The sequence below is a fragment of the Salarias fasciatus genome, chromosome 16 (assembly GCF_902148845.1).
Source record: "Salarias fasciatus chromosome 16, fSalaFa1.1, whole genome shotgun sequence".
Lineage (NCBI taxonomy): Eukaryota > Metazoa > Chordata > Actinopteri > Blenniiformes > Blenniidae > Salarias > Salarias fasciatus.
In genome coordinates, this window is record NC_043760.1 from 31,427,163 (window position 1) to 31,453,493 (window position 26,331).

At 46.3% G+C, this 26,331-nt stretch overlaps 1 protein-coding gene across 3 annotated transcripts in view; it reads left to right on the forward strand.

The window, feature by feature from the left end:
• clybl (citrate lyase beta like) overlaps window positions 1-26,331 on the forward strand; it is a 58,185-nt gene that overhangs the window by 29,701 nt on the left and 2,153 nt on the right. For 2 of the 3 annotated variants that reach the window (XR_003933189.1, XM_030112086.1), the window contains exons 2-7: window positions 1,553-1,760; window positions 14,245-14,433; window positions 19,388-19,489; window positions 20,864-20,957; window positions 21,429-21,596; window positions 25,237-25,361. Coding sequence is in view for 2 of the 3 variants with exons in the window: in XM_030112086.1 (XP_029967946.1) it covers window positions 1,553-1,760; window positions 14,245-14,433; window positions 19,388-19,489; window positions 20,864-20,957; window positions 21,429-21,596; window positions 25,237-25,361 (886 nt within the window). In the remaining variant the exon portion in view is untranslated. Of the gene's footprint in view, window positions 1-1,552; window positions 1,761-14,244; window positions 14,434-19,387; window positions 19,490-20,863; window positions 20,958-21,428; window positions 21,597-22,447; window positions 22,578-25,236; window positions 25,362-26,331 lie in introns of those variants that run through there. The other variant, XM_030112087.1, reaches the window with a different exon arrangement.

The following is a 26,331-nucleotide window of genomic DNA, read 5'->3' on the forward strand; positions in this document are numbered from 1 at the left end:
TGTTCCTGTCGGGGTTAAAAAAGAAAAACGCTGGGGGCATTCTGAATCAGCTTAAACTGCCCACAACAACTGTAACATCTCAGTGTAGATTAGGCCCCAGTGGGACTGCAGGGCACGTAGAAGCATAGTTGACAAGATTAAGAGGCTATTGAAGTCAGTTTAGGTCCTTTTATAGAGCAAAGGACAAGAAAAGAGAAACATTCAGCCCTCTCTTTTAACAAAAGGCATATCTCCTTCCTCGCTTTCCACAAGTAAATAAGGACACTATCTACCAACAAGTTTCCTCAAAGCACCTTTGATTCCCAAAGAGCTTTAGGAGGAGCTTTTTGCAGCTGTAATTAGTTAAATCTGATCTTAAACAAAAAGTATTTCATGAGGAGCGATCGCTTCAGATGTTCGATTAAAGAAGTGATCCAGCAGTTGTGTGGTTGTGTCGGAGGCAGCACACACAAGACAGTGTTACTGAGTGTGTGTGTGTTTGCGACCCACTGAGTGGACATGCGGAATTCATGGTGGTCATACAGGATCCACTCCATATTGCTCTGTGGTCTTTGTCTGATTGTTTTACGCTGTTCTTCTGTCTTTAACGTCGATTCACACCATCAGCTTGATCATCGGTTCTGATTTTGCCGTTGTGTGTGTTTTTTCAAGGCGTGCTTCATGTCTTCTTCCTGGTTGACTCTGCTCGTCTGTCTTCCTGTGGCTGCATTACAGCCCCGCTGGAGGCCTGGTGTATAAACCACCGTGTTTTCAGCTTCATCTGGGGTTCTGTGTGGGCCGATGCGGTTCTTTATGTGTGTGTGCACCGAGACTTAATGAACATTTCAAAGATTTATCTCCACTGAGCAGTCGACATACCAAGGGAGAAATCAGTGGCGACCTTCATTTTTATCACTTTGACACTTAAACTCTTGCCCTCCTGCTTCCCGCAGAACAAATTCCTCGCATCCATCCCTGCTGCAAGGAGAGTTTACACTCTTTATGTCTTATCTAACTGCTCATCCAGCTCATGCTCAACTTGATTTTTATTTAAATCAGGTATTTTCATGTGGATTGTGTTATTTATGCGGCCAAATCTTCCTAAGTTTGTTTGCGTCGAAGACAAAGCAGCACATTTAAAGGTGGCAGAGTAAAGGTGCCGTTTGCCCAGACACATTCACTTTCGGCCCTGCCTGGAAACTCGGCCGCGTGGCGGCATTAGCATTTGAGTGGCTCAGTGTTTGGGTGAGTTTGTTCCCAACAAAGAGCGCCGGAGCGCAGGTCAACATCTCACATTCACTGGGATGAACAGCTGAAGGGCAAACCCAGCTCCCAAAATCAAACGTTTCCCGACTTCCACTCCGGGCTGGAGGAGCTTAATATTCACACTTATGATATTATGAATGCAGCAACAACCTCCAGATATTCATCGCCCTTAGCCCTGTATTGATACTGTGGGTGCTCATCGGTAATGTATGCAGTCGTGTGTGCATATGCTCCGTGTGCGAAGGTTGTTTATGTTTGCGTCCTCCTTGCAGTGTGTGCTTATGCATGTATACATCGGTGTTGACAGGGAGAGCAGTTGGCTGCTGGCCGCAGGCTGGCGTGGAGAGGCGCGGCGGCGTCACCACCGCTCCGCGGGCCCTCCGCCGCGCTACGTCCCCCGCAGGGCGGTCCTCTACTGCCCCGGCAACGACGAGCGAAAGCTGAGGAAGCTGGCCTCGCTGGACGTGGACTGCGCGGTGTTGGACTGCGAGGACGGCGTCGCCCTCAGCAAGAAGGTACGCACAAGCACGCGTTAAATATGGCACCGTGTGAACAAATGCCTGTCGGTGTAACCCCGGAAGGTTTTTTTTTTTTAATCCCTTCTCCCTCCTCCGGACAGGTGTTGGGTCTTAATCACTGAAAGGAAAGCTACCTAAGTGAGATGTTTAAAACAAGCACATTTCACCCCATTATGGTGGTATAAAGACAGTGTTGCCCCCCCATCAGAGTCATTTAAAACAAGGTGACCACGTCCCACTGGGCGAGCAGTGGGAAAGCGCCAGATGCAGCAGGTTAAAAGCATTCTCCTCCTGCCCACACATCCTCCCCATTGGTCCTCCTCAACTGCCCATGAAATTGTGATTGGGGAGCGGAATAAAGAAGGGGCCCCGGCAAAAAGTTAACCAACAAAGGTTTTTAAGTCATGATAATAAAGATGATTGATATGGCTGGAGGCTGTTCCTGTAGGAGACGGAGACAATAAGACGATGGCCGGTGTGACTGACAGGCTGGCGGCGACCCCGCCATGTTGTTGGTGGATGTCGGAGCTTCTGTCTTCATTACGGGTTAAAGGAGAAATGTGGAGAGGAATGCAGCACCGAGGAAGCCATTCAGACTTCAGTCCAGTGTTACGGCTCCATACTTTTAATACCACATTTATTTAACCAACAGATTCAGCTTCAGATCAGCTATGTTCTTGTATTGCAGAAAATATTCGATATCATTCTCATCACTGGTTAGTAATTTTGCCAGAAACAATACTGAATTTTAAATAGGACAAAAACGATTCTGGTTTTTTTTAACCTTTTAAAATGTCTTTCCTGTCTTTGCAATTATCCAGTGCCCACCACCTGAAAGTATATGCTGTTAAAATTGGACAGAAAAATTATATTAGCTGCAGGGTAGTTCCACTCCTGTAACACGCAGAATAATACCCCTCAGCAGGCTTACCACTTTGTCTTCCTCTACTGACACACTCAGAAATGCACAGTAAAAATACCAACAAAGAATTCCGGGGTATAGAATTATACCTGTACGGTTCGTATTGCTTTTAACATTTCTGCTTCGGCTGCGTCGGCACTGAACCGCACAAAAGAAGTCCCGAAGCACATTTCCACCACTTTTTGACATGTTAGCTTCCAGCACTGAGCGCTGAAATCTTGTACCCTATTATGTGTTGGCTAGGTCGTGCTGTGTAATATAGAAATTAGTTATTTACTCAATAACAAAATGCACCTTCCCCACTGGTAGCCTTTCTTCACTTCCCACACTCTCGGTGTCTTTCTCCACTCTGGCAATTGGAAATCCATGGGGGTTGATGTATTTGTACCTTCCCTTAAGACAGTATTTTTTTCTGATGGATAAACAGCGCGGCTGGTGTGTATGTGTGTGTTTGTATGTTTCTGAAAATACCTGGAAGATGTTTGTTTCAGTCGTGAGGTTTTGTTTTGAAGCCAATTTAAAGTCATAATTGGTTTAATTTTTCTCCGCTTTAATTTCCTTTTCGAAGCTTTCTCCTCATTTACTCCACAGATGGGAGTTTTTATTAGAGTAATGATCCCCAGTCTCTGTCTGAGCACCTTCAAATTGCACATTACATACTACATGTGTGTGAGTTTGCAATATTTTTAAACCAATGAAGTGTTGGAATTTTTCAGGCAATCAAACATGCTTGTAGAGTTGATGTTATTCTGTCAAAATAAATACTTTGCTTAATACTGGGACAGCTGCCGACAAGGATTATGTTTCATAATTTACATTTACTTTCTATTTGGAGAGGGATCGCAGGCTCCTTTGCATATGCGAGTGCTGTGATTTGTTGCTGTGCTCCTGGCAGAGCTACAGAGCGCTGCGCCTGGCGGCAGCCTGTTACACCGGCGGAGGCTTGAAGCTGCTGCTCAAACACTGATAATGTACAGCTTTCACTACAGCCACCTATGTAGGCATTGTATAAGATGTGAACACACGAGTGTTATTGAGCACAGAGGGAGAGGTGTTATTGTTTGGTCGGAGCGATGAAAGAGAGTTGAGCCAACTGCATTCCCTTTTTAGTGGCAGCTCAGAAAATGGAAGCCCCGGTAGAGAATATTGGATCACTTCACAGGAGCTCCGTAGGGCTTAATTCTTCACTCTTTCCTCGTTCGGCTCCTTATAGGCAGTTTTCCTTCTCAGGGAAAACGCTCACAGCATATATGTTGTCTTTTTCTCACTTTAAATAGAGAATCAATTGTAGATCTACGTGGGCAGTGATGCTTTTGACTTTCAGTGCATTTTTCTGTGGTGAGCCTCTTCGTTCAGAGAACCGGCCAAACGAGTGGATGTAAAGATGTTGGATTGCTGCGTTTTAAGAAGCAGATGTTGCCAAACACACACTTTCATCTTCACTTATTTGTTAATTTCCAGGTAAAAATAAAAGTGCAGACTAAAATTTTGTCCCCCTGACAGTAATTTGCATGAAGCTTTGTAAACACACCCCGGCGTCTTATCGAGATTATTACCCCGAACTTGACTTTTTATTAAGCTGGGTTAAGAGCTGCTCCGGGACCGAGCGATCTATAAATGGATAAGAGACGTAGCTATTACATCGTGAGAGTGCTTGTGCTGATTATTTCGACAGTGTACACCCGAGCTGCGATTACGTTCACCATGACAACCGCACAGTCGGCGCGGTGGGTTTGCCAAGACACGGCGGGCCTCGACAATGTCTCCGAGTGTTGTAATGCATGTTTAATGGGAGCGAAGCAAAGAATGGGCTCGCTAAATGCCACGCCGAGCCGCGGCTTGTGCGAAGGCAGGGAGAAGCGAGGGTAGGGACGGGGTGTGTGCACGGGGCGTGCGCACGAGGCCGCTGCCCACCTACTACATGTTAGTTAATGTATTCCTTTCATTATCCCTCACCTTCACCTAAAAAAACAGTGAGGGATGTTCACGACAAAAAGGTACGTGATGAAGGTCACTTCGCCCTCTCCACGTGAAAATTGAAATCCGGGAGTGTGCGCTTTAATTGCCTGTCACTGCGACTCCGGAAACGTCGGCGCTCCGTCTCGGCAGCGAGGAGATAAGGAAGGGAGTAAAGGGTCGGAGCCACCCAGAGCTGGCTAACTGTCGCCCCGGACCCGGAGGGGAGGGGAGACAAGGCTGACTGCTCTAACACTCTTACACATATCATCATATCTGTATGATCAGTGGGGTGGAGGAAGAGGGGGGGGCGAGCTGAAACCCCGGAGCGGAACTGACGGCTACACCTGTCCTCTCTCCTCCTCGCCGCCTTGTTCTCTGGCCGTCCCCCTCTCCTCTCTCTCCTCTCTCCGGGGTCCTCAGGGTTAACGTTGTTTATCCCTCCGTCTCCGTCTCCGTCTCCCGGTGCCCTTTGGTCCAGTCCTCCTCCCGGTGCTGCTCTCTCCTCCCCACATGGGTCCCTCCATCCTCCGTGACTCCCCCCTGCCTCCCCGCCGCAGAGATTCTCTCCTAATCCCTGGAAGTTTGGAACTAATGAACTAACTGCTGAGCCGCTGCCACGGAGCTTGGTCCCAAACTATACTGTACTTCACACTCGATTTCCTCTCCAGATGGCATCGTGGCGCGGCCCACGCCGCGGGGAGCGCCGCTCGCACACCAGCACGCGCACCGCAAACATGCACACAGCCGTGTGTCCACACAAACTGACATGTGCACACAAACACACACACGAGAGGGCGAGCAGACACACACGCACACACACACACACACAGACTGTTACAGTCGGCAGCCCCGCTGTATGTCTGTCAGATCAAGCCAGAGGACCGGTGTCCAGCGTTTCCAGAGGCAGCAGCTGAGGCTGGAGCTCAACGTGAGGAAATTCAGTTTGTTCATCTAAAAGTAAATTTCTACCACTTAGCGTAGCGCCTGTTAAAAGTCATCAGCCCCCCCCCCCCGGCCTCCCGGCCTCCCGGCCCCCGGCGGATTTTACTGGGCCCCTGCGGACGCCAGGAAACAGTCAATCCGGCTTTTAAAGATCCACTGGGGACACGAATGTGATTACAACCTGAAAAGTTTGGGTTTTATGTTGTTTTATTTTTACTTTAAATTATGCAACTTGTTTACTGTGCTTTTGAATGCTGATTTATTGCAGTTTTAAATCTTTTACTTGTTGCCTGACTTTCAAAATGCAGCAGTTTGATCATGTACAGAAATGGGCGCAGAAACACAATTTATCATCTTGTGTATCGTTTTGTTTCAACCATGGTTGTGTGGAAACAGTTAAATAAAGATGGTGTGGTACGGTACATGACATTATTACATAAAATATCCTGCAAAGCACAACACAGCCAGCTGTGCCGCCTGTCACATTCACACCGTAAAGCTGAGCTGAATAAAAGCAGGGTGGCAGCACTGTAATGGAGAATAACACACAGGATTGATTTTCCACCATAGTTTATTGAAGTGGGACATCTGACAGCAAATATGTTCCTTTTCTTTCATGTCCAAGAAGATGAATCAAACATAGTCAAAGTTTCAGCTTCAGATGTGGAAGCTTCTGGGTGGTAATATTATGTTATAATACCTCAGATTCAGTAACTCAGAAAGTCCAACTCTTCGTGTGAAAGGTTATGTCATTTAGAATAGAAACTAGTAATCTTTTTTTTAAATATAGTCTTCCTCTCCATCCTCTCTATCTTCACAACTCAAATTACATTTACAGAAAACTAGATAGATTAAACATTTTTGACACAATGAAAGACCTGGAAAACAGAAATAAATGAGTATGAAATGTTTTATTTTCTAATGCTTGAACAGAAGTAAAACACAAGAGAAACACTAAATCCACAAGTCTGATTTAAAGAAAAGGCTTAAAAACACATCTTCAACCGGTCGACGGAGGAAGCTTCTGTCGTGTGAGTCGACGGGTTATCAGAAGCCGCAGAAGCATTTAAAGCAATGTTTTTAGTAAGAAACTAGAATGTGGCGCTCAGAGAGCGCAGACCTCCGCCACAGCTCAAATCAGTCACCAACAACAATAAGAACACCGTATATACTAAAAAACATTTTATTTCTCCCCAACACAAACAATGTCTGGGAGAAAGCTGCTTGCTGCTTGTTCATATCTCAGTGTTTCCTCACAGTGACTGACACTCTGGAATCCCCCTGTTTCTGTCTGTTCTGGATCCTGGTATCCGGAATACTTCCTGATCTGAATCAGCAGCTGATATCTCTTAGAGTCATTGAAGAACTGACACTGTCATGTTCTCTAAGCCCCCTTGTCATTTATTGTTGAGTTATGCCCAACTATGTGAAACACTGCCCTCAATGATAAAGAATCCTTTAAAAAACTCCTGGATCCAGACAGTGATCCAGATCATCACCAAAACTTAATGGATTCTAAGTTAGTCCAAGACCCACCTTTCTACAAAGTTTCATTGCAACCCGTCCATAACCTTTTCCGTAATGTTGCTAACAAACCAACCAACCAACAAACCAACAAACCGACATGATTCCAAAACCCCCTTGGCGGAAGTAATTAAAAAAAAAAAGAGTGGACAATTACATAAAACTTTCACAGGATTCTATGATTTCCTCTCTCATCTGTACATCTTCACAACAGAGACATGTCAGCTGTTGAAATTAAGAGATTTCACTGCTTCATGAAAAGTCGCTCCCTTCGGTTGTGGAAATGGGAAAGCTCATCTGGAATCTGATGTGGACCAAGCAGGTGAACCCGGCTGCTGGGAGGGAAATGCTTGTGGTAACAGTCCTTCCACAATTTCATACAGCGGCGCTCTGATTACGCTGACCTGATGTGTGTGAACATGCGCTGATCAGCCATAGCATGATGGGTGCTAACAGGTGAAGCCAGTGCCACTGATCATATGTTTGTCATGGTACATTACAGGGCGGGATGTTTGAGTTTAGTGTCCTTTATTGATCCCTCTTGGGGAAATTGCTTGTCTTCATTTAACTCACCTTATTTATAGTGAATCTGAGGGCCCTTCAGTGGTGCGATCTGAAGTCAGCTTTTCTAACCTCTAGGCCACCGTTGCTCTTAGAAGAGGCAGAAAGCGAACACTTTGTCCTCGAGGTTGACGTGTTAGAAACACAAAAATGAGCAAATCATGATGCTTGACAGCTGAGAGCTGCGTCGGACCAGTGTAGGTTGTGTGGGGTGGACCGTGTTGCCAGTTTAGTCAATAGAAAACCAATAGCCAAGACTCAGTGACTCCCTTGATCCCTTGAGGGCCCAGGTTTAGTAGCAGTCGGCACAGGCCTGGTCTCCTGGAGTCTTTGCCTCAACAGGTCTGGACCGTTTTGACAGCAGTTCTTAGACCTACCGGGTATGAAGCAGGTGGTCATAATATTATGGCTGATCCCTGCATGTTATTTGAATGTGCCCAGTTAAAAATAGGGTTCATTTCCTTATTTCCTTCCACCTCAGCAGCAGCGGCGGCGCTGGGAGCCAGTGGTCTGGACACAGAGCTTTTTGTGCTTTCGGGGGGAAAATGACACATTGTGGAGTGGATGACATTATTACAGTCTATTACCTTCTCCTGTCTCCGTCACTCATTATATATGAGCTCTGGTCTATGCATGAACTGTGTCAGACACCAGAGATTTTCAACTTAACATAAATTATGCAGCCAACTGTCAACTGATACATGACCTCAGTTCAGTGCTCGCTGTGTTATTCCAGAGGACACCCAAAGATCCGCTCTCTTTTTTAAGTGGATTCAAATGAATAAACTCTTGACAGCAAAGCGCACCTGGGAGATAACCGGCTGAATTATGAATGTTGAACGTTTAGTGTGCATGTGCGTGTATTTACATGGCTGTATCTACATGTGCTTGTGTGCTCAACACCTCGGGGGACCCCGGAGACTCCAGAGAAACTCAGTCGGGCTGCCAAGACCCACAAGCGGGGCGTGAGCCGCTCAGCCAGAAAATAGAGCCGGTCCCGGCCACATCAGAAAGGCCGTACCGTCTGTCACGGCGCACGTGTGTTTTCAGTGTCGTGTGTCGGGTACTGTATTGATTGGAGTCCGGTGGGAGGGCAGCGCGGGAGGGGAAGGGGTCAGGGTGCAGAGCAGGGTGATGACAGTGCATCCGCTCCTCTGGAAGGTGAGGAGACTCGAGTGAGCTGTCAACAGTGTGTGAATGTCAAATTGAATCTTACATCTCGGGTGTGATCTTTGAGGTTTCTCCCGCGTATTGATCGTCGGCAGAGCCATCCCCGCGCATGTGTCGTGACTGCAGATGGCGCAGCTTGAGGATGATGATGGAGGCCTCAGAAAAATGCTGAGGCAGAGAACAGAGAGGTCCTCTCTCTCTCTCTCTCTCTCTCTCTCATTATCCTGTTACACCCTCGTGTTTTCTCTGGCAGCGGCAGCAGCCTGCACCGCTCGGCGCTACGTGGGCCGCGCAACGCACCCGACGCTCTGCGAGTAACCCCAGTAGGAGGAGTGATGATGGAGAGGAAAACATCAAAGCATGGGAGCAGGGGAAGAATGGAACAGATGTGAGATCGGGATAAGCAGGACTGTGCCCGGCTCTTGGTCTGGGAGAAATTCAGACAACTTTCAGGTTTATGTTTTAAAATTGCAGGTCGCATTCAGGCAAAAAAATAAAAAAAATCCAACTATTGAAAAGCCTAAATAAGATTTTACATTATAAGGAAAATGCGTAAATTCATGTTGAAGATGTGTCTGTTAGTGATGTTAAGCCTCAAAGCAGAAAGGAGTATAGGTTCTAAAAGTTCTAGAAGGTTGATTTCCTCACTTTGTCCAGGGAGAATTTCCTGCAGCCCCTCATCAAGCTTACTTGGATAAAACTGACTGGAAAGATGGATGAATGAAAGCCATCATGCAGTGAAAGACCGGATGAAGGCTTTGGGTTAATTAACAGGAGGTCAGTCCATAAATGTCAAGATAAGCAGGCTTTAGTTCATCATCATTGTGAGCGTGTCAACTTTCCGCAGCATTTTCGGCAATCAGCAAATTGCTCAGACTTGATCGGCGGACAGATGTATAAGAAGCTGCAAATGAGATGTAAAACCATCGAGAAGAAAGCATCTTTGATAAACAAAATGTCAATTGTATTTACACAAAGGATAGAATATGGGTAATTTACATAATGCAAAAGCTTCAGCCGCTCTGGATGCGAAGCTCCTCATCTCCCCAAAACAAATGCAGCTTTTAATGAACTGTAACCAAAGAGCCATAATGAGATCTTTTCATGGCTAATTAAAGTGAACAAAAAGTGTGTAATAACTAGCTGTTTTCCACCTCAGGCTGTCAGTTCTGACCAACTATGACAAGCAGGTTTCGCGATTTACAAATTTCTCCTTCTCCAGCCTGGGAGTTACGTCTTGTTGTCTGCCCTGACAGGATAACAGATAACACAGTGTGCCTCCATCTGACAGAGTGAAGGCCCGCATCTCCTTCTGCTACGTCTCAGTTATCAGCCTAGCCTGAATTAGTCAGTCATCTCACTCCAGCTTTGTAGAGTGCGGCGTGTCACTTGTCAAAACTCATCCACAATGACTTGAAGCCTAACACACACACACGCACACACACACACATACGCATATACACACATGCGCAAACACGCTCGCTGACAACGACAGACAAACAAGTGCGTGTGCGCTCACACTCGGGGAAGGCAGCCTTCACCTGCACGAGGCTGCTGCTCATTTTAAATGGCATTGCGAGCTGCACAGCGGGGAGCAAAACGCCAGCTCTTAAAAGGTAAAAAAAAAAAAAGAAAGAAAAACTGAAGAAGAAGAAAAAGGAAAAACAACCACATTCATTGTGACTCATGATCTCCTGCTCTTTTTACATGGAGCCCTACATACACACACACACACTCAGAGTAAAGGTACAGCTCTCTGCTGTTTGAATGCACCATGTCAGTACAATGTACATACAAGATGATCTGAGATGCACAGACACAACTGTTGGCGGCTGTTAATGTAGTAATTGATCCAGTTTATGGCCTTTGTTGCTTTTTTGCACATTCCTGATATATAAAGGGAGGGACTTTAACACATTATTGACGATAAATTAATTACAAAACCAAAAAAATTGTGTATTTAATCGGAGTTCGCGTTCCGAACAAGGTGGAACTTTTGTCAGTGCAGGATTTCCTGGAACACCGATTATACTGATGCACATGTCAGAGTTTGGCTAACACCTAGAACTGGTGGAAAAGTAATTTTAATTAAAAAAAAAAAACTAGCTGAAGGAAGTCACGATAGAAGACAGGTTTTGTGCAAATTGTGCAAAAAAAAAAAAAAAAAAAAAAGGCCGAAGCATTTCAACCCTGCGATACCATCTGAACGTAAAGCATGTTGCAGCGAGCACAGACCTGTCTGGAGCGTTAAGCGCTAGGTGTTTCGGATTAAGTGGTTCTACTGTTAGCTGGTGACAGACTGGCAACAAACCCGGCAGAGATCCGTAGCGGTCCTGGAAAACGCCATTCAGCCGCATTTACAGTAAAGTATAAATGCCATACCTTTTGTGAGCTTTGGTTTAACATCTGCTGTCACTAACGGCAACGACGTGGCTGCAGGAAGTGGGTCTCTGATTAATAGGGAAACCAGTTAATCTGAAGCATCGGTCCAATTACGAACCTCCCGGCCTTTTCTGCCCCATGTGGCAAATCCAAATATGGGAAACGAGTCGATTTCCGTTTTTAGATTCGATGTCAGGAGACAAGAAGGACAGACAGCTTGTCTCCCAATTCTTGTTTGGAAGTTGGAACCTGAAAAATAGAAAACGAGCCTTTGTCTGATTTCAAGGTGTAAACCCGCATTACTGCAAAACCGGAAGACTATCTTCTTCGTTTGAAATGTCAGAGTAAACAGCGGCACTATTTAAGTCATTTAAGACTTAAACGAGGCTCATTCAACAGCGATACCAGTTCTCCTGAAAGCACCAAATAAATCGCCACAGCCCCTTTTTCGCGGTTTAAATTCACTTGCTAGCTTAGCTTAGCATTAGCATCGACGATGGCTTCGCTGTGCATGTATATGTGCTCAGCCCTTCTCTTTCTCTGATTCATTTTGTCAGTGCAGACAGTATTCTGAGTGCAGGGACAGGGCCCGTCTTCACCACAGCGTGTCCAGAGGCCGTGTTTCATGTTGTCTGCTCCGAGCGCTGGACATGCGTGATCCGACGCCGGAGAGGAAGTCGGTCCCGCTGTGGACCGTATACACATCAGTTTGGATGCTCCGGTCTGATGTGGTGTCTACAAGGCAGCAGCCATGCTGTGTCACACACACACACACACACACACACACACACCACTCTGTAGGATCCTGAGCGTCAAGGCTCAGGCTGTGTGTTAAGAAGCTGCCCTCGCTCTCCTGGAAGGTCAGCCTCTCTGCACTTGAAAAGCTTCTCGTGTGCATCTGTGCGTTGGACGGCCCTGCCTGCCCGGCCCACTGCTCGCCCGTGTGTCAGCCTCTAATGATGAGGATGATGGAGGGAATCAAAGAAGGGATTGAGCTGACGTCGAGGCGGGCGCTCCGTGGGACACCAGGTGATTGGGGAGGGAGCTTTGAAGCAACTTGTTGGATGGCTGTCCATTAATGTAAAATATCTCCTTTTCAAAGGGCTTTATTCAAGCTCGGAGTAGCGGAGCCCATAGGGGTCAAGGTGTCTGACAGAATAATCTCTCGCTCACTTTAGGCAGAACGAGAGATAAAAGAACGCGTGGTGCATCGTGACCCGGCTATCTCCTTAACCATTCTCGGCATCGTGGATTCAGAAATCCTGTTGCAAAAGGAGAAAAGTGCAGGAAACAGTCCTTGCAATGCCTCAGCTCGGGTTACATTCAATGATTTTATTCGGCCGCTGGGCCGTATATCAGCAGTGAAAGGTTGGACTTTTCCTGTCTGTTTGGTTTGTAAACGTTCTAAACCATGCTTTTTGATCATTTCTGGATCTGTGTTTGTTTAGGTTGGTCGGGGATCAATGTGACTCCAGCCACACGAAACAACCGTCAAGTTCTCACAGATCAATTTCCCTCCAGTCGCCCCGATCATCGGAGGGACAGACAGAATTTTATCCACCAAGTAGCAGGTTTATGAAGAGTGAGTTATGGCTGCGTAAATCGCCCCATCCGTTTTTAGTTACCGCGATACAGTTACAGGTCTGCCTCGGCCCGTGAGAGAGGCAGAGGCACAGCAAAACTTGAGTAAGAGTCAAAGATCACAGTGCACTCATCAAACGGTGTGACAATCCCTCCTGTCTCGTCCAGGGAGGCAAGAGGGAGACGGAGATGACACACAGCAGTCCAGCCTGCTCATGACCCCTATTAAATTTGAGCAAATCTTTGATATGTACTTTGATACCGCATTTTATTGATACTGGAAGGGTCTTCACAATATCAGATACAGTTCTGCATTCCAGGAGATCAGAGTCAGGGCTGTTTAGTCCTGTGACCCCTGAGGCCCCCCTGAGCCCTCGTACAACTGAACCCACGTTGACTCTGGACTGCTTAAGTTTTTACAAGAGACGGTGATGTATGGGCTCTTCATGTTGTATCTTCGTCTTCTCTTTCATGCACACACACAGCGCATTGAGTAGAACAGCAAGTACAACTCATTTCAACTCGCCATCGACCTGTACTGTGTTCGAGCTGGTATGAAAATATCTGCTTCACCTCAAGAATATTTATCTTCGGATCACTTTGTAGTTTGCTGAAATTTCAAATCTGAACAGCAAAATGAGGCGCGTGAGCATCTCCAGTCTACGAGACAAACACTCAAAGACGCCAGCCTCTGATGTGAGCTGACAATTCGTAAGCCTCCGTTTCCTCAAGCTGCTTAACTCAGACCACATTTCTCCCACCGAGCCTCTCCTCTCCTCTCCTCTCCTCTCCTCTCCTCTCCTCTCCTCTCCTCTCCCTGACTTCTTTCCCCACTCTGCCCTCGTTTCGCTCCATTCCTGCAGCCCAGCATCTGGTTTGAATATAGCGGCGTGCGCTACTGTGCTACTGATCGAAGCTGGACGCGTCGGCCACTCTGAGTTTTCCCGTCCTCCTCGTCTCTCTTTGCCCACGTCGAGACAGCGGAGCTGAGCGTTCGGCCTCCGTTTGTCTTTACATGCACAACAGGAGGTTTTTTCCCCCCCAACATGTTTGTGTTTCTTTATTTATTCTTGGTTGAAATGTTGTTTGTCCGTTTTTCAGTTGGAGCTCATGTAATGCAATGTTTATTTTTAAGTTCGTACATAATGGCTGATATCAGTTTTATGAAAAAAATTGCCTCAAAGGAAATTGCACATTCATTAGATTGTCTTTCAAGTTATTTACATTCTTGCACTTTCTTTGTCCTTGTTGATTGAATCTGGTGCAATTCATCCAAAGTTTCCAACTGTTCACATTACTTGAAGTTTATTGCAGACTGTATTAGTAGCCTGATCTGACAGGATCTGTTTTGCATGATTCACCATATAGTTTGTTTTCGTATTAACCTCTAAACAATTCTAAGTTGTGCCAAACTGTAACCAGACTGTCTCCATGTTGCAGACAGAAGCCAGAGAGACGATTCCCAGGATGCTGGAGGAGCTGGACCTGGGCCGCACTGAGAAATGCGTGAGGGTGAACTCGGTGTCCAGCGGTTTGGCCGACGCTGACCTGCAGGTCATTCTGCAGGCGAAGGTTCTTCCTCCCGCCGTCATGTTACCAAAAGTCGAGGATGTTCAGGAGGTCCAGTGGGTGAGTGATAAAGCACGAACCGTCGCAGAATCACTGTTTTCTTAAAAAATCTCAACGAGCTTCTTGTGGGATTCAGAGTCCAAAGTAGAAATAAAAGCAAACAAACAAAAAGCTCAAGAGAAACGACCCTTGGAATGACCGTCTTTGACCTCTGAGTCTCTCTTGAAACAACACAGTAGTGCTCTCACGTAAACTCATGAAGTAAGAAGAAACCTCTGGAAACTTCAAAGCAGTCCCAGCAAAGTTTTTCAATTCCCAGTTAGAAAAAAGAGGGAGAGAGAGGGAGAAAAAAAGGGAATCGATCCCTGTGTCAAGACTGCCACGGACAGACCGAGTGTTGCTCTTGGCCGCTGCTCAAGAAGCGGATGACATTTCTTCGGATTAGCCTCAGAAGCCCGATCGCTCTCTGGAGCGACACAATGGTGCCTTCTGCCACTGCTCAGCTCGCTGGAGACCCACTGAATGGAGCCAGGCTGTGGCTCAACTCTGACTTCATCCTACTTCTCCACTATTAATACGCCTCAGACGCTCTGCTTCATGCTTATCTTCTGGTTTAAGTTGCTCTAAAACAGTTTTACCGACTGAAGCCAGTGTTACATTTCAGTAAACATTCATCTACCTGCCTCATTGCCAGTTTCTTCTTTTTCCTTTTTCTTTTCTTTGTCCTCCAGCTGCTCCATCTGCCCTGTGTGACTTTTAATAGCCCCTCGGGAACAAATAAAGTTTATTGAAATAAATGGACACTAGTATTGAAGAGTTATATAATACATGTACACTCTTGAATGAAATTCTTTGACACTTTCTGCTCATAAAACATCTGAATTTGATGGAAGATATGATTTAGCACTAATCAGAATACTTTTAAAGGGACCAGTTCAATCCCATAATGTGATTGAAACAGACTTGTTTACCAACAGTAAAGGGACAAAACTTTATAGCAGCACCAACTCATTTACAGAGACCAACACTCAGTGAAATAAAGGTTTTTAAGCCTTTGCAATCGTGTTTCTGTGGTTGATATAAAATTATTTCCCATAACTGAAGCGAGGGGGATAATTTGTGGGAGATCCGTCTGTGTTTCCATGAAGGGGTCCTGCCAAGTCCCTACAGGTCAGAAGACAGTAAAGCCATGAATACTGGCCGTTCTGATCACCTCCATATGGGTCACCGCTCAGAAAACCAGACTACTGTGTGTCTGTCTAACTTTTCAAAGGTTAGTTATTGCATTGAAAAAGTTCTCACAACTCCATCTATGAGTTTACTTTCCTTTAAAGTTGAGTCGTTCCACCTATGCTTTAAAAAAAGGTTTGATTTTGGAAAACTGTAAATGTACGTAAATACTCAGATCAGTTTGGGTTATGAGCTGAGGCACAGGCAGAACACTGAATGGGAGAGGAGACCGAGTGAAAGATGTAGTGAAAAGTGTCCAGTCTGGCTTTAAACGTCAGGTTTTAATACACACACTCTCACACACACACACACTTATACATGTATAGTCATATGTGGTCTCGGGGCAGGAGCAGGAAGTTTTTAACTAGTGGTTTTAATTAGAACACGTCTATTTCCTGCTGCCCTTTTCTTTCTTCCAAGCGTAATTGCTGACAGGTGTTCACTAATTCTTTTTCTCAGCTCTTTTCTCCCCTGCTACTCCTTTTCCTCACTTTAAAAGGAAAAAAAAAAAAAAAGAGAGAAGTCATTTTTGTTCCGCATTTTCTTTTTTAACCATCCACTGTTATTATTCCTATTAGGCTGAAAATCACGTTGAAAGCTTTAAAATGCAGGTTATCGCCTCCTGTTTTTTCGTTTTGTAATGCCAGCGCGTCGTAGTAAAAAGCACTTGTCGTCTATTTACGTCGGCTCTCGCACCGGTACCGTCAGTTCCAGGGGAAATGCCTGTAAGTGCGGCGTAAAGCTGTTTTCACACTGGATTTATTTGTCCCGTGTGTGTGTGTGTGTGTGTGTTGCATCAGCAGGTGCAGGTGTGCTCCTGGGACCAGGTGGAGTTGGGGGCTCTGTCTGAGACCCCTGTTTGTATTTTCCTCCACCTCATCCGAACTTTTTAAGCGTTTCCTATTTGCCCGGTGCTCTCCTGTGTTTGTGTGTGTGTGTGGGTGTGTGTGTGTGTGTGTTTGTGTGTATTCATCCGTCTGTGTTGTGAGCGTGTGTTTGATTTTCCCCCCGGCCTTGTAAAGCAGCGCAGTAAATCCCTCACTTGTTTATTTTCCTCCCCCTTTTTTTTTTTTTTTTTTTTTTTTATTGATATTAACACAGGAACCTCCAGACTGATTTGTCGCTAAAAGATGGACTTGCTTGTTTCCCTTTGTGTGGAAACCTTTTGCTGTGTCTCTCCGCTCTCCTCCAGCCCTTGTGTGACTGACAGGCCTTATTGGGCTGTAACAGGCGTAACTCCCTCCTTTGTCTGAGGACAATTCTCACACAGATTCGGAGCCGTGTGCATTCTTTGCCCACCGCACTATTTGGCGGTGCGCTGGGAGCCAAAGAATCGCGCCCTGTCCCGCTCCTCCTCCTACACTCCTCCTCCTGTCCCCTCCCCTCATCCCTCTCTCCGCTTCCCCTCTGTGAAATGAACACTTCAGCAGGCCGGAAACATTTAATCTGGCCCCCTTTTGAAGAAAATTAATTGAAACTTGTCCCACTATAGCCTCCTTTCTGCGGCTCCGTCTCTCCCTCCTTCTCTTTTCATGATTGGGTGGTGAAATTGTCAGAGGGCTTGTTTGCAGCGTGGCTCTGAATGGCAATAAGAGGTGTTATTTCTCCTTTATACATTTCTTTTCTTTTCTTTTCTTTTCTTTTTTTTTTTTTTTTTTACAATTCGGTGGTGAATAACATCCTAAAGGGTCCCGGTTTTGAGGGCCATTGACAGCTAATGGCGGCTGCGTGCGTCGGCGGGACAATGAGCGAGCGCTGCAGCGCCTCTTACGCCGCAAATCAGACCCTCAGAGTGTATAATAGCCGAAGAGGAGAGTACGGCACGGAAACACAGAAACATGTAATCAGAGCGGTTCGGAGGCTCTCTGGAGCTGTCATTTGTTTTCTTTTTGGGGGTGGGGGGGGGGATCCAAACAGCCCGCCGGGTTCCGGTGGTAATCTCAGTGTGTAACATCAGCCAGGTTCCCCCACCACGGGCCGCATCTATCTGGTCGCCTCTGTCAGAGAAATAGGTTTATCTACACCCTCTTTTCACACTCCCCCTCGGACCCCTTCGCCCCCCCGCCCCCCCCCGCCCCTTCCTGTGTTTGCGAAGGAGGGGGGGATATTATGCTAAGCCCCCAGCGTTAGTTTTTATGTTGCCATAGCAGCCTTGCTCCCACAGGGTTGTGACCTCAGATGATTACAGTACAAAGCCTATTGGGTCTTGAAAACCTCTTTGAAGATGAAAAGTCTTTGATGGTTTGTATTTATGCAAATCTCTCAGATATGATTTATCCAACTGAGATTGAATGGAGAGATGATTAAAATTGCCCCTATTTTTTGAAATCCTTCAATGGAGGCCCACTCTTTCAGTTTGGAGAACAAGCGTGGTGAGTGCGAGCGCGGGGGTTATTCTGCTCTTCGTTCAGAGGAATAGTCGCGCCGTACCTGAGGTTATTTATAACCATCTTCTTCTTTTTTCTCCTTGTTGTGTCAAAGGAGGAGGAAAGAGGAGAGGAAGGGGGGACATGGAGGTAGACATTTCTACTCTGAGCTCCTGCACCCTTTCCCTCTCTTCTCTTTTTTTTTTGTCTAGCTTTGAAAGGAAATATCTGACGGAGGGGGCTTTTGTGTGTTTCCAGATGATAGATTTAGGAATTTGGGCTACCCCACTGGCAGTCCAGGGCTAGCTGTGAACTGGTCTGTTGGAAAAAATTGGAATGCTTTGGTCTTCAAAGAATTAAACTTGGTTTTAAAGCCCTACTTAGGTGAGCTTGCATATTAGCAGGAGTCGTGCAGAATAAAGGCCTCAGCAAAGTGTCACATCACTCTCTGATTGTTGCTCCGGTCTCCCAGTTCCCCGCCACGGAGGAGGCACGCAAAACAGAATAATGTAGCAGTAAAACACACTCAAAGACATCCAAAATCTTGTTTCTTCTCTCCCCCCCTTTTTTTTCTTCTTCTTCTTTTTTTTCGGGTATTTTGTTTCTTCTTCCTCTCGCTGTGTGTGTGTGTGTGTGTGCGTGTGTGTGTGTGTGTGTGCGTGCACACCGTCTCGTGGGAGCACTCGCTGTAGTGGCGCCGAGCCTCTGAAAGAAGGTAGAGCAGAAGAACTTCAGACGGAGGGGGAACCCTGGAGATAATGTAAAATATTTCATTTCTGGGGCTTTTGTTGCCGCTCTCCCGCGCCGCCTCTCCGCGCTATTTGAACCCTCACAGATGTGTCTCTGAACAAGAGCTGAAATGGGAACGGCGCAGGTAATAAAGGTGTCAAGACTTGTATCAAGACTGAGTTTTTTTTACACATTAGGTTTTCCTATTTTTCGGCTCTCGGTCTGTCCCACCCCACAGTGGCTTCTGAAGGACGTGTCAAGTCATTTACAACTGTTAGTGCCGAATATATATTTAGTTTTAAATTCAATCCGACACAGTAACTCAGCATCTCATTGTTGAGATTGTGCGCCTTTTTGAACGTCGGTTCGAGTCATAATTGATGAGTTCGATCAGGGTGAAAGCAGCAATTTGCAACACATTTTACAGGAGAACAGGAAGTGGAGCAGAAATCCAGTTAAAGCAGAACATGGCGTCTTCCTGGAGGTCTTTGTCACAGACTTTATCACTTAAACAACGACTGCTGGATGAATTCAGGTGGTCCAGCTACAGCGCCGACGTCTGATTAGTGTGATTGTGTGACAAGGATTTACAAAGTGAAGCTCTTTAGCTGTGTTCTTCTTCTTCTTTTTTTCCTGCCTCTTTCCAGAAGCGGTGGGTTTTGTTAATGAGACCGTCCCTGTGTGCTTAGTTTGTTGACAGGTTTCAGCACAACTTGAAAGGACGGCCACTGACAGAACCCGTCCGCCTGGTCACCTTTGTGGAAACCGCTGTGGGCCTGCTCAATTTTAAGGTAAATTACAAACAAACGCACACACACACGAAAAACTGCACGCGTAAGACGTTTTGCTGTTGGTCCATTGTTCACTTTAGATTAAAGGCTGCGTCGACGAGCAGAGAACGCCACACGTCCAGAATAAAAGGGACTCAAAGCTCTCGGACTGTCTCTCAAAATGAGCCTTTTATTTATTTTTTTAATTTTTTCCTCTCTTTTTGTTTCTTTTCTCTCTGTCTGCACGCCTCTTCCTCCATCCCTCTTCAGACACGCTGACATTTTTTAATTAGAAGTGTTTCAATATCATCACAGTGGAGAAGTTCCTAATGATATTTTGGCGAGCATCAAAGCGCGTCGAGTGATTTTACAGCGCGACCTTCGGCTGCGTGGGGAAAAGGCCACGGGTTGGGGCGTTTGGGGAGAAACCAGCTGTCACTCCTCCTTTTGATTCATCTTTTAGCTGCTCACTCGTAGCTCTGCGAGCGGCGGTGAGTGTGTGCCTGTGTGTGGCGATGGCGGGGGGCGCTTCTGTCTGCTTTCTTGAGAACACCCTGTATTTTTTTTTGCCCAGACTGAACCCCAGGTTACAAGCATGAAAAAAAAACTGGCTGCGGCGCAGCTAGTGGTGAAATTAATTTGGAGGCCAACAAAAGCGCCAAACACAGTCTTATTGTTTTTACGCTCTTCGCCACATTCTTTCTTTTCTGCTGTTCTGCTGGCCTTTGTTATAATTGCCACCAGTCGTCTTCTTTGACACTTTTTGGCAGGAGGAGTGCTTTTCCATGTTTACACTCCAGCGCCGGCGTTTCAGACACATCAACTCGTTTGCCTTCAAATCCCTTTTTTTCCCGAATTTGACAGAATTAACAGAATTCACCAAGCGTCATTAATCTCTGTGGAATTTTCTCAAAAATCGACCTGGACGTATTAAAAACCGAACTAGACGGACTGATAAATGAACATCTGGATGAAGGAAACTCGTCAAATCATAAATAGGAACCTGCTCTGTTTCCACATCCAGTTTCCGTGACCTTTTAGCAAGGCTTTTATGTGCATATGCTGTTGTGTGTTTAAGATGCTGGCTTGTTTTTGACACTGTTTTTAGGTTTTTATGTACTTTTAGATGAGTTTAATGTTATTTGTCTGAGCCAGAAATCAAAGCCAAGTCTCCAGTCATGTGAAAGTAATGAACAATAAAGTTCATCTTAAAACTCCCTGCATGTCTGAAAGTTAGTGTTCCTCTCCAAAAAAGCTGATCTGTCCTCACAGGCGTGTTTTTTTCTTTTTATCAGAGTTTCCTCATGGTGGTTTTGTTAAAACGGCAGTTCGTGTTCTGTGTTCCACATTTCTTCCTGGTACCTGATTCTCTTCATTCTGTATATTGTTTTGCAGGCCGTGTGTGAGGAAATTCACCGTCTTGCGCCGAAGGCAGGTCTGCAGCATGACGGCGTCGTGTTTGGCTCTGATGACTTCTGCGCCAGCATCGGTAACTTTCTGCTTAGTCCTCCCAGAAATCAGCTCTTTTCTGTCTTTACCTTACAGGCTTGTGAGTGTTAGTATGAAAATATTCCAAAGTTTAGACGACACACATGCAAATATAGTCTAATCTGTTGAATATTTATATGGCGAATGGAAGATGAAGCTTCAGAGCTTCAGATTTCATGCATCAGAATGGATGCTACAAGTGGTTTCTGTGCACCAGAACATTAAACAGAGGTTAAACTGTGGTTTGATGCGTCCACTTTTATGTAAATGTCACATTATGTTGCAGTTATTGAGTTCTGAACATTCGACCAACAAAGAAATGAAAGAATTGACCTGCAGTTCACTGCTCCTTATCGAAACCTCTGTTTTTTTTTGTCTTCCTGGTTCATCAGCTCGCCTCTCTTTGAGGTCTTGACTGACATCTGGCCTGCTGTACACACTGAGTGTGTGTGTTCCCGTATTCCTTTTCTAGGTGCCACCAGGACCAAGGATGCCAGGGAGCTGCTTTACGCCAGGCAGAAGGTCGTGGTGACCACCAAAGCCTTCGGGCTGCAGGCGATCGACCTGGTCTACATCGACTACAAAGACGTGGAGGGGCTGCGGCGGCAGGCCAGAGAGGGCGCGCTCATGGGCTTCACAGGTGAGCTTCACGCTCCTGCTGCTCAAACTTCCCATTGTTGTCTTCACGAAGAACCTCTGCTTTCTCTACTTTAACTGAAGTCCCAATCAAGTTTTTTTTTGTTTTTTTGCATTTTTTCTTGTAACAGATCTCATCTCATCTATAAACTGAGAAATATTAACTTTTTTATATTTTGAGGCTCCCTTGAACTATTGACATGCTTTTTTAACACATATTACAAACATTTTATTTTATTTTGTAAAGTTTTTTTTTTTTTTATGAGACACAATGATCAGGAACTAAAGTTATTTTTGCAGTGTTGTTCTGACTTGTTTGGCTTGAACAGTTTACAGAGGGCATGCACTAAAATATAAAGAAGGGAAGTTTTTAATCTCATGTTGTCATCAAAAGGTATTTTCTAACCTGAAGACTTCATTACACTCAATCAGTTACTATAAGCAGATCCTGTCAAAGCTGACTGAAGGGATTTTTATTTCATACTCTGCTGCAGGACTTCTGTGTGATTCTGGGAGCGTGTTCAAAACACATCCTGTCCTTCACAGGTGGTTTCTGTGCACAGCCTCGTGTTTTTCACATTTTTAAAATAAAAGCAAGTGTGGTGTTTACATGAATATAAGAGATACTTCAAGCATAAGGATTTCAGCATTTAGCACAGCTATTCCAAGTGTCCAGTAGTTTTAAGGGGAACTGTTACCAATTATCATCAGTAGAGGGTTTCACTTCTCTTTATTTTATCATCTTTTTGCTTCAGAGTCATTTCAGAGCTGAATGGAGAATGAATTCGCTGATAAATACTGAAACATGTTTGTGGAAATGCTGTGTGAGATGACAGGAATCCTCCTGGTTTGCAGCTGGTGTTCACGCTCCTCTCGCTATTGAAGATCTCGCCTGGTAATTGATCGACGGTCTTTTCTGGAGTTCTGGACGAAGCGAACGAGCCGCGCTGCGCACGAGTGTCCAGCGGCGGATTTGAGAAAACGCTGCTTCTCTTGGCGTGTCTGGACACTTTCTGGTTTCTTTTGGTGCTCATGTTTCTGCAGAGCGGATCCAACCCGAGACACCGGCTCTGCTTTCCACAGTGCTGCAAATACTTTCAGATATTGTCATATGAAATACAGAAACATATTTTTTTCTGTGTGCTTGTACATATTTAGGAGATGGAGGTAACCAGGGTGTCTTTGTTGTTGCTCGTCATCTGTTTTGGCCGTGCAGCGAGCCTGACGCCACCTTCATCACCTTCATCCTGCTGCATCGGCCTCACATGTTACCTTCACTTCACGTCTTCAATTCAATTTGCAGGCCGGGTTTCCGTCTGCGTCGTGCACAAACCCTTCCGGCTGACCTCATTTGCCGCCTCTGCTGCGTGCTGATGTTTGTGTGAGCCCGCTGCCTTTGTGCTCGCATCCCCATCGCTCCCCGTCACCCCCAGACTGAACACTATGTCTCGCACAAGGGTTCCTCGGATTTATGCAAATATTACCGACTTAATATCCCCTTTTTAATTGTTGGTAGTTGTTTGAATCGGGCCGATTTGCAACTTATCTCTCTTTGAAAATAGAAATCCATCAAGGTGGCTCAAACTGTGATTTACATGCAGCAAGAGGGGTAAAAGTTAATGAACAGAAACAGCTGGTTGATGAAAGAAAGGGTTTGATTTGATATGGAACAGAACAATTCAAAGCAGTGGATTAGTGGCTCACGAGCCACGGGCACTCTGTATAATCTTGGTTAGTAGCTATTACTGGCCCGAGTGTGCTTAAGCAATAATAGGGTGCAGCCAAAAGCCTCTACCTGTGCAGTAATTGACCTTGGCACTGCCTAAGCCGTACAGCACCCATTAGCACGGAGGCAGACAGCCTGGGCTCTTCACCGGGAAACGCAACAGTTTGAGGAAATGAAACCCACACTCTGACAAATATGAAATACGATGGCAGAGAACCGATTTGATGTTTTAACTCCACTGGCTCCTGAATCCGTGTTCTGTAAATTGGACGTCGCTGTTAAAACACAGAGATAGAAGTATGACTCCCAGAGGTGGAAAACGGCGCCACGAAAATCCCCCCTTTTAGGGGAGCACGTTCCACTTCCATCCCCAGGACCCTGCCCATCATTCGCCTGAGAGCACTTTGCTAAATAGCAATCGTCCAATGAAACGCCGGCACCACATGGCAGGCCGCGATTGGCTGCAGGGCCTGAATGATGTGTTTTCGGAGGACCAATGGGTTGGAGCTGAGGGCACCTGAGTCACCCAGTCCGTTTCTTCCCTGTCATTCTTCTGTCGTCCTAAACAACTGCACACACACACACCCTCACACAGTATGAAATCCTGTCAGTTTCAGGGTGAAACGTGCTGCTGTGTTCCGTGCAGACGATAAGCAGATAACTGTACTGCTAATGGAGGGCGACACGCCTGGACTTACTCGCTTCATTCACATTCACTCGGTATTTAAGCCCACGTTTATATTTTGGACAGTTCGGGCAAACAAATAGCCTTGTAGATACTCGGTCAGCCACATGCAAACACACACCCGTGCACCGTCTCGTGCATTTATTCTTGGAGTGTGTGCATGTCCCTGGAGGTGTGTGAATAGTTTGTGTTATAAGTTGCTCGTGCGTGTGTGTGTGTGTGTGTGTGTGTGTGCGCCGGTCTTTTCGGAGGTTAACCAGGGTGAGCCGGCCTCTGCTCTCTCTCCTCCCCTTTTCCTCTCTCGCCCTCAGCCTCTCCTCCCTTTGCCTCCTTGCCGTCTCCTCTCCTCCTCTCCTGGGCTACTTCTTTTTTTCTTCCTCTCTCTCTCTCTCTCTCTCTCCTCTTCCTGCTGGTGCAGCCCGCCTGCTCGGCCACCTTGAAGGATTTGTTGTTGGCGACAGAGCTAAGCCCTAAAGTGTCGAGGTCCTGCTGGCTGCTGCTGAGCCGCCCGTTCTTACCAGACGATTCATAACCTTAACTTATCGCTACAAGTTTGATCTGCAAATGTACACGGGATTACGTCTGTGGCATTCAGCCACATCGGACTGGGAGGAAGGTTGATCTGGGAGTGTGGCAGACGGCGTCTCAACTCCTCAGAATACAGTTCAGTCAAGAGGCCTGGAAATATTTACGTTTCTCTGCTTTAATATGAATAATAAATACACACCATCCTGCCCTGGTGTCTTATTACACCGGGTTAAATTGTCCATTTGAAACAGTTTCCCTCGCTGTTGGTCTGCTGAGGCTCATAAATGGTTCTTTGCGACATATTAGGTCAGGCTCTTCATTTCTGTCATGATTCGCAGCATCGCCTGGTCCTCCGCTGACCTCCTGACCCACCGGGAAGCCCGGGGACACGCCGATCCGTCCAGTTGTCTGAATGTCCTCCTCCTTGCCCCCTCGGTGCCAGCTGCAGCCCTGCCAGTCTCTCTCTCTCTCTCTCCTCTCTCCCCCGTGTTTCCGCCCCGCTGCAGACCGCCGCCGTGCAGCGCCGTTCCGTGGTTTTTTTTTGTTTTTTTTTTAAGAAAGATTTATTTGAGTTTTTTTAATTTGCAGCCTCCGCTTTATGGATTCACACTGTGAATTGTGTGTGTGTGTGTGTGTGTGTGTGTGTGTGTGTGTGTGTGTGCGCGTGTGCGCGTGTGTGTGTGTGCGTATGTGTGTGTGTGACAGGTAAGCAGGTCATCCACCCAGGCCAGATCCAGGCTGTGCAGGAGGAGTTCTCCCCCAGCCCGGAGCGGGTCCAGTGGGCCACAGAGCTCATCGCCGCCTTTGAACAACATCAAAAAGAGGGAAAGGTAAAAGCACCGCTTCTCTGTCTTTTTTTTTTTTTTTTTTTTTTCTCCAAAGCTTTGAACACGATCTAAATTACTGGGTAATGTGGGCGGTTCAGTCTGAAACCGCTCGCCGTGGTCTCATTCCTACATTTAAATAAATATTATTTCACCCACCAGAAACGTACAATTAATTAAAAACATGTTCACAAAGCTTCCGTCTGCATCTTCACATTCAATTTCAATATTCTGGAAAAAAAAAAATTCCCAAATAAATGTTTCTGCAATCCAGCTTCAGGAGTGTGTGTACAAACCAATCAGTCCTTTCAAGGATTGTTTTGAAGCCAAACTTGTCTCCAGTGTGTCAGAGTGTGTGTGTGTGGAGGTGACGGGGGTCCAGTGTGTCAGAGTGTGTGTGTGTGTGTGGAGGTGACGGGGGTCCAGTGTGTCAGAGTGTGTGTGTGTGGAGGTGACGGGGGTCCAGTGTGTCAGAGTGTGTGTGTGTGTGTGGAGGTGACGGGGGTCCAGTGTGTCAGAGTGTGTGTGTGTGGAGGTGACGGGGGTCCAGTGTGTCAGAGTGTGTGTGTGTGTGTGGAGGTGACGGGGGTCCAGTGTGTCAGAGTGTGTGTGTGTGGAGGTGACGGGGGTCCCTCTCAGCTCTGACCGATCCTTTGTGTGTGTCTCGTCACACACCTCCGTGGTTCCAGAGAATACATACTGTACACCCCTGGGTGACTCTCAGAGGCAACATGGGAGTGTGTGTGTGTGTGTGTGTGTGTGTGTGTGTGTGTGTGTGTGTGTGTGTGTGTGTGTGTGTGTGTGTGTGTGTGTGTGTGTGTGTGTGTGTGTGGAGGGGGAGCGGGGCCAATTAAGTGTACAATATTATTGTTCCTAATTTAGTGCATGGTTGGATCCTGTGTGTGCGGCTCGATGGGCTATCTGCTGAGGTAACACACAATCTGCCCACACCTCTCCGCTGCCAGGCCGCTCCGCT